The sequence below is a fragment of the Ziziphus jujuba genome, chromosome 3, assembly GCF_031755915.1.
Source record: "Ziziphus jujuba cultivar Dongzao chromosome 3, ASM3175591v1".
Lineage (NCBI taxonomy): Eukaryota > Viridiplantae > Streptophyta > Magnoliopsida > Rosales > Rhamnaceae > Ziziphus > Ziziphus jujuba.
In genome coordinates, this window is record NC_083381.1 from 29,718,001 (window position 1) to 29,726,681 (window position 8,681).

General features: G+C 30.9%; 1 protein-coding gene across 2 annotated transcripts; it reads right to left on the minus strand.

The window, feature by feature from the left end:
* Positions 1–6,125: 6,125 nt before the first annotated feature.
* LOC107423333 (inositol polyphosphate multikinase beta) lies at positions 6,126–8,465 on the minus strand. Of its 2 annotated transcripts, none has more exons than XM_016032878.4 (2): positions 8,241–8,465; positions 6,126–7,272 (listed from the first exon to the last, which is right to left on the minus strand). In XM_016032878.4, exon 2 carries the CDS (start codon positions 7,268–7,270, stop codon positions 6,392–6,394), a length of 879 nt encoding a protein of 292 aa, XP_015888364.3. In that variant the 5' UTR covers positions 7,271–7,272; positions 8,241–8,465; the 3' UTR covers positions 6,126–6,391. The 2 variants fall into 2 exon arrangements, with proteins under 2 accessions (XP_015888364.3, XP_015888363.3); XM_016032877.4 differs by having other exon boundaries at positions 6,126–7,305; positions 8,241–8,464.
* Between the last annotated feature and the right edge of the window lie 216 nt (positions 8,466–8,681).

Below are 8,681 nucleotides of genomic sequence, written 5' to 3' on the forward strand. Positions count from 1 at the left end.
CAAAATAAATGTATTTTGAAGATCAAATTATTCTTTTTAAGAGGAAGTCATGGAAGTGCATTACCTATAACACCGAAGTAAAGCTTGATAGCAAGAAGATTGGATGTGGACATTGGAACTGCTGCGAGGAAGCAAGAAAACTCACAATGGAAGTTGTTTCCAGACCAAAATGACAACATGGAATTGAAAGCCACTCAAAGAGAATCCATGGGAATTCAAAGTGCTGCCACTGCAATGAAAAGAATGATGAAGACCGTATGATAAGTCGGCATAAGAAGAAGGATGTTATGTATGCTAGAGTAAGCAAAAAGAAAATCTAAAATGAAATGGTGATATATTTTGGAAAGTACCAGGATTGGTAGAATAGCCACTACGGAATTGCTAAGAGTGTTTCCAATGGTTTTGTCTAGTGTTAGATTTTCTTTTTTTCTTTTTTTTCTTTTTCGGACATCAGGAAAATAGATAGCCATTAAAAAAAAAAAAAAAAAACTTTTTTAATGGGTCCGTCTAAACACTTTGTTAATTGTAAATTTGATGCAGTAAAAAAAAAAAATATTTACAATGTCAAGATGGGCCTCTACAATGAAAAAGTTTGTTAGACATTTTGAAATTTCTTAAAGAAAATAAAATTTTCTTTAAAAAGCTACTTTATTTTTAAAAAAAATAAACTAATAAAATATTTAATTAATTAATAGTCATAAATAGTTTTTGTACACATTATCATTGAAAAATAATTTTTAAAATTGATTGTGCATTTATACCACATAAATTCAGACAATGTCAATTTTTTATACCACATGACCAACAAGCCATATGTACCATTGGAGATACTATAATAGGGGTCATTAGGCAATTAAGAGCATCTTCAATGGCTTTGTTAATTATTAATTTTTATTTTTTGTCAAATCAAAAAGATAAAAAAAGATATAGTAAAAAAAAAAAAGCTCCAATGGACCTATCTAAATGCTTTGTTCAGTTGATGTGATAAAAAAATAAATATTATCAAAATAACCCTCTACTTTTGGAGGTCAAACATTGTAAAGCTTTTTCTAAATCAAATTTTTTCTTAAAAAAATAAAAATTTCAAAATAATTAATAAAATATATGAAATTAATTAACAATCATAAATGGTATTTTGTACATTAGAGAATAATTTTAAAACTGAATGTATATTTGTGCCATCTAAATTTAAATAATGTCAATTTTTATATTACATAGACATCAATTCATATTTATCATTAGAGATGTTTTTAAGTTAAGTGTATTGCGTGCTAGAACGAACGAATATAAATTGATTCTTATTTTCCCCATTTACTTCGCATCTTACCTTACAAAGAAATCAATTTCTTATATCATGGCCATTTTTGGAGTTTGAAAAAAAATATATATATTTGGCCAAAGGTTTTTACGGGATTGCTAGATGGTGGTAGTGAAGGCCGGATAATCAAAGAAAGTCGAAAGAACTGTGATATATATTTGGAAAAAGTCTTGGATAAAGATTGTGGCATGCGACTATGGGGAGAGACTAAATAAGGATTCCAATCCATTTAGTTGGCTTTTGTAGGTTGAAGTTTGGAAATTATGGGATGACATAAGGAGAAAATTTGGGCATGCTTTAAATGCAGCTTCATTGCATTGTGTAACGGAGAAGATTTTTGCCTTCAACTGGTTTCGTTGTGTTGCATCAGTTCTTGCATCTGCTTTTGGATGAAGAAATAAATATTTCTTCTTGCATGGCTTTTTTTTTTTTTTTTTTTTTTTTGCCTTTTTAGCTATCAGATGTAATGGAACTAGACCTACTATTCTATGGCAATGGTGATGATAACGCGGAAACATTAATAGTTGTTTTGGAATTTTCCTATTCTACTACGTAATTGCAAAACAAGGTGGATAATGTTTTAACTATAAATTAATTTAAAATTTTATCAATGTAATATTTCATTATTCAAAAATTATTTTAATTATTGATGAAAATATTTAAATATTGAAGAAGAATGCAGTATCTTGTATAGTTTAAATGTGAAAGAATTTTGAATCTTTGCAAGTACAAATGGGATTTATTAAAAAAATACAAGGTAAAAAGTTTCACATTAAAAGCACAATAACCATCTTGTGAAACTACTCATCTATATATTGAAACTTTTTCAACTTTAAAAAGGACTTCACCCTCTAAACTATAATATAAAAAACTATCTAATTAATTTTTTAATTTTTTTTAGAGGCTGCTAAAATTAGTAAAACATTTTTAGTTATTCTTATTTGAAATTTTATTTGTATTCTTCATTATTAATAACAATTACCTAAATTGTTTTGATTTATTTAGTACATCTATTTTTTTTATTTATATCAAATTTTTCTTTCTTTGAAATGTTACTGTTACGAGGAGAGACGACAGAAGGTTGGATTTACCCCAACAGTTTCCATAATTTGTGAAAATGAAAATGTATTTTTGCTAAACCGATATAAAGGTGTTAGCTTATTAATTTCTCACAATTTATAGATCAAAAGAGAAATATAGAACAAACTAAAACTCTCAATTAGCCATACAAGCGATTGATTAATGGAAGTACACAATTACCTAATTAAAGGTGGAAATTCTAATTATCTATATTTTTATAACCGTAATTATTCTGTCATTAATACAAATATAAGAATATAAACAAGGTGGTAAAGCAGAGCACCACCAGCCATGACATCAGTGATGCTGCAGTGGCGGCAACTGTGGTGGTGGTGGTATAGATGACTGGAGAAGCTGTGGCGGTGGAGGAGTTACCGGTCCCTGTCGCCGTGACCGTCTCCTTGCTGGTACAGGGCCTGGTTTGGGAGGACTGTTTGGTTTTGGTGGTGATGGTGATGTTAGAGATAGAACAGTCCCAGTAGCAGCAAAAACATAGGATGGATTATTTACTGCCTCATTCTTCAAATACAAATACAAAGAAGCACTTCTACTAGCACTACTAGTAGTAGTAGTAGTACTTGGAAGAAGAGCATACTAAAGATCAAAACAAAACTCACCAAATACTGAACTACACCCATTATTTTACGCAATTCTTTATTCTACTTAACTGAGATGGATGGCTGCTTTAAAAGATTATATATCTATAAATATATATATATTGAAACAAGCATAAATAAGTTCCTTTTTTTTTCTTTTTTCTTTTTTTTAACCGTTTGTGAATAGCGAGTATGAAATGGTTGAAAGCCCGTCTCAAGCACTATCTTAATTTTGAAAAGAAACAAAATGTTATTTTGACATTTTTAAAGTTCTAAAAAACCTACTTCATTTATACTTTAATTGGATGGTTGAATTAGAATACATCTGAGCCAGCTTTATGCATCCCGCACCCAGGCCGGCTCGACCTGTTTGGGTCGCCTAAGGCAAAAATTAACAAGACCTTAAATATATATATATATATATATTTTAAATTAAACATTCAATTTATATATTTATATATATATATATATATATTTTTTTTTTTTTCTTCTTTTGGCATGAAAGATTACTAGTTGAAATTTTAAAATACCTTCCTTAAGAAAGAATTTTGTTGATCACATGTAGAAAGAATAATTTAATTTAATGCAGAAGTGTTTAATGCATATTGAATGTGAATAATATCAGCTTGATTAGCTTGCTATTTATCGAAAAAAATAATTAAAAATGTATGCATATAATTGCTTGATTGATTCCAATTTAAAAGTTTAAAAATTAATAAGTCTTAAAAATAAAAATAAAAAGTCTTATGTTTCATTAAAAAAAAAAAGAAAACAAAAACAAAATTGCTATATAATAAATTAACAAAATTAAACATAAATACATATATTATATAATTTTTAGATCCTTTTCTCTCATTGTGGGTTCCTAAATAATGGCCTCACTTGCCTTACATTTAAACTGGCACTGACCACGTCTATGTCTTTTTTTTTTTTTTCCTCTTTTTTTTTTTTTTTTTTTTAAAGTAAGTTACATTCCTATCACATTACCCATCAGTGTATGAGTGAGCCGTCAAATATTATTATTCCCAGTTGCAAGTGCTATACTAATGTCAAAGTGCAAAAACAATATATATATATATATATATATACTATAGAAAGAAAAATAAAATAAAATAATCACATCCTTTTTGCAAAAGAAATTAAAAATTTAATGTGAAAACAATATTTACCACGAAATATGACGTTTACTATGAGAACATGTATATATATATATATATAATGTTATCGTTTACTTGAATAATTTAGTCAATAATTATAATAATAAACCGTGTTCTAGTGATTACCACATTTGGTCAGAACAGGTCGACAGCATTACGAAGTAACATATTCAAATCGGTTATTTTTGTGCGTTTGGTTTGATGACCACAATGACTAAATTGTAGATGTCACGAATGCCGGATTAATTGACTTTTGACTTTTCCATTTTTTATTTTTATTTTTTGAAAAATCACGGTGGATTTTTTTTTTTTTTCTTTCATTTTTTTTTTTTTTTTTTGGTTTTTTTGGTTTTTTGGTTTTTTGGCTTTTTGGTTTTTTGGCCTTTTGTCTCCTCCCATGGACCTAGATCAAAGGATAGTCTCCTTCTATGGGCTTACCTGGCAAGAAAAAGTTCATGAGTCATTTTTTTTTAATATTATAAAATTTTAGATAATATAATTATTATTATGAATATTAATCAAAATTCAATCTCATATATTAAAAATAATGTAATATTTTAAAAAACCAAATTATAATAATAAAAATAATGATAATGTGGCACATGGTATATTTTTAATGGGTTAATTATAATAAGATTCATTCGATAACTATAAAAAATTATATTATTAATATTTCTTTCTTTTTCTTTTTCTTTTTTTAATTCTCATATACTATATATTATTAAATATATGATGAATAATGTAGTAGAAATCAATTTATTTATTTTGAATAATGTAATTATTTATAAATTTCTTTATGAATAACAATAATCATTTTTATTTCAATTAAAATAATTTTTTTATAAAAATTGATAATACAATAAGATCATGCATCAAACACTGTACAATATCAATACAGTACAAACCTATATAATGGAGATCAACATAATAAAAGCTAATAAAATCAAATCATACATACCAAACATACCCTAAGGGGATTTGAACCCTTTACTTAGTTTGACTCCATCTTTGTTCGTTCGTGCTCACAAATGAACAGAGATGGAATAAACATTTTGAAGAATGAAGAGTCTATCTGGCTTCAACGATGAAGGGTGCTCTGGTCCAAGACACAAGAAAACACCAAATTCTTCCATTCAAAGGCATCACATAGGCAGCAAAGATGTGAGATTTTGACTTTGGGGTTGAATTATAGCTAGGATATTTGGGTAACGGACAAGAAATGAATATCAGAAATTTTCATGCTCTTCAGTTTGCAAGAACATAGGCACCTTCAAAAATTGTTAAAACTGTTCATAGCCCCAAAACCACAAGCAATGCTAATGTTTTTCTTCTAGAAATATTGACTTTGCTGTAGGCTTTTTTGTACGAGGGTGGCAATTTTCATAACATAGACAATACTCATAACCACCCTAATACCATAGGTCAAAACCACTACTAAGCTTGCGTAACGTTCTCTGTCATATCATTGCTAAAGCTATTAGTGTTTTTGAAGATCAAATAGTAGTCCTTGATCATCATACAACTGGGGGAAGAGAAGTTATAGATAGATGAAGCAAGTTGAGTGTGGGAATTGTAGTTCTCTTACTCTGCCTGTGGCAAGGTAGAAGAGGCAGTTATGCATGTGTTCATGAGCAACAAGAACTCTAGCCATTTAAATAGAGGTTTGAGGTTCAGTTTGGGGCCTAATTTCCTGCAATTGGGAGCTGGAAAAGTGAATATCCTTTACAAGGGGTCAATATGTACAATGCAGAGGGTAACCTAATTGAGATGGAAAGAAATATACCAGGAGATTTTCTCATCTACACAGCTAGACTACCTCAAGAGGAAACAAAATGTAGTGGCACATAGGCCACTCTAACAGCTTCCTGTACCAATCAATTATTTAAGATCTAAATGTGAACAAATAACACAAAATCTACAAAGGCAGATTTATAAGAGGAGATAATTTACTTCATGAATAGCTACCATAGTAAATTGAGCGAAAAATTTCCTTTATTTTGTGTTGTCAGGCTTCTTGGCCAGTCAATGGTGCAGTAGTCAATGGCCAGGCTTCCAAGGAAAGTTGCTTATTCATCACAAAGAAATTAAAAAATAAAATAAAACATAAATTAAAAAAAAAAAAAAAATTCAGTCACAGTTAAGGCCTAGACAGAAATTAGATACCAAAATCCTCCAGTTGAGTTGCAGGAGGGATGCTTAAAAAGCCTCGAGTCCAGCTGTTATCAGCAAGTACAGCTCTACTAAGGTTTTTTTGGAAAAGCTTTGTATGTATTATTAGGTACATAAGTCAGAATCTCCGAGATAAACTTTATCAAAGAGCAGAGCCCACCCAAGAAGTTGTGATCAATAACACCATTGCCTTCAATGACATGTGCAAAGTCAACAAGTTTAACTGTAGCACCTGAACTCATGCCTTTCAGTATTGACTCCTTTTCATATACGATTAGAACAGAACTCGAGTAGAAATGGTAAATAGTTTGTTCTTCAAACCATGCCTTCAGCTCTAACAATTGTGCCAAGATTCCTGTAGAACCACCATAAACAGTTGATGCAAAAGAACAGTCCGGTTCCTTACCTGAATCTTCCAATGAGTTAGAAGAAACAAACTTTCTCAAAACTAATCTAACATCGTCAGCAGTAAAGTTTTTAAGATACTTTTTATCAGGCTTCCAAACTCCAGATTCTTTGCTTCCATAAATCTGCAGTCCAGAAATCCGAAACCCCAGTGGTAGGCTTGTTGTTTCTCTGTCTTTCTTGAGACATTTTGAGATGTAGTCTTCAGAAGCTTCCAGATACCATGTTCTAGAGCCAATCTTAATGTCCGCGATAGATGGATTGGGGCGACTAGAGACAATATCTTCCAAAACAAGGTGGGGGTGCAAGCCAGACCCATCAGATGCCTCTATTAGCTGAGTGCCATGATAGATGGGGAAAAATTTGCGGATCTGATCTGGAATTTCAGAGTTTAAAGCAAAATTTTTATAGAATGCTACCTCTTTGGACCCACGTTCATCATTCTGAAGAGGCTTGTAGAAATTCCCTGAATCATCAATGAGAGGGCCAATCACTCCATTACTGGCCCGGTGGCCAGCAACCTGATGATCTGGAACCTTAAACATGGCTAGAGAAGAAGTGTATCACAAAAAAGTAGTCCCTTTATCAGATTCAATCAAATATAAATGAAATTTCTTTTTAGGTTCAAAGTTGTTTACGAAATTAGAAAATTGTGGAAACTCATAATCTCAAATACTATATAATATAACAATCATGTCCATAAACAAATTTAAGAAAATAGAAGGCTTGTGACGGTAATGTTAAAGGGCATGACAAGCTGAGACCTTAAGTTTTTATTTACTAAGCATATTTCTGACCTGTTGAATCAATTGTTCTGAGCCATGCTTTAAACTGAAAAAACTAAGAGAAAGCGAAAAAGAAACAACTTCACTGCCCTTTAATTCCAATTATCTTCAATAGAATTTAACACATTCATTCATGTAAATCCATCTGTATAGAGTTCTTTCCTCACTACGCCATGAGAATCTGAGACATAAGCAACTTAAAGGTGCTTTTCATCACTACCATCACCATAGCAACCGATCTAAATCCAGTTTTTCAAAGAGCTGCCAACTGGTCTAAGCTCACAAACGATGTTTTCATATGTAATCTTTAAGAAGTCATCAAATTCTAACATCTCCAAATTAACAAACACTTCGAAGGCAATCACAGCTCATCATTTTGAAAGAATCAATGTTCCTTTCCATGATCCCAAACTATTCATTCAAATATCCATCTTACATAAAAATAAAAAATAAAAATGGAAAAAAAGTGACAATTCCAAGAACAGAAATTTACCCATTTGGACACCGAGGAAAGTTTCTGTCACAGATACCATTGAAATTATTAAAAATAAAAAATAAAAAAAAAAGCCATTCAAAATTGAAAATGACCCTTTTGTTGCAGCATAATTAATTCAATTTTGCGAGCATAAAGATTCAACCTTGATGATGAACATTTCAAAGGGGATTACATGAGAAATTAAAACGAAATTCGATATTTAAAAAAAGAAGCACAAATTACGAGAAAACTTACCGAATGGCAACGAGGGTGTAGCCGTCGCCGGCAACGACAAAGAGACGGAGGGCGGCACCGAATGGAGAAGACCTTGTAAACACTTCGAAGAGGAGAAGATTGAGAGTGAGAAAGGGAGAGCAGAAAAGAACAGGGGGTAGAGAGAGAGAGAGAGAGAGCGAGGGAAGCGGGGAGAAGCAATTAAACGTCAGGTATACCCCTTAAGCAAGGCTAAAACATATTGGTTTTGGACAACTTTATCCTTTCTTCTTTTTTTTTTTTATTATTTTATGAGAACTGTACCTTTTCTTCTTATATGTTTTAAGATCCAAGTGGAAATACAGCCAAAGTAATTTTGCTTTTTCAATTTTAAATCTACCATTAGCAGTCGAGATTATGGTTAGTCAATAGCCATCCCGTAGATTTGTAATAATTTATTATTATTGTTATCTTAGGAACAAA

Bases quoted from the DNA above. Each gene is read 5' to 3' on its own strand.
- LOC107423333 (XM_016032878.4), bottom strand. From the start codon at position 7,270: ATGTTTAAGGTTCCAGATCATCAGGTTGCTGGCCACCGGGCCAGTAAT.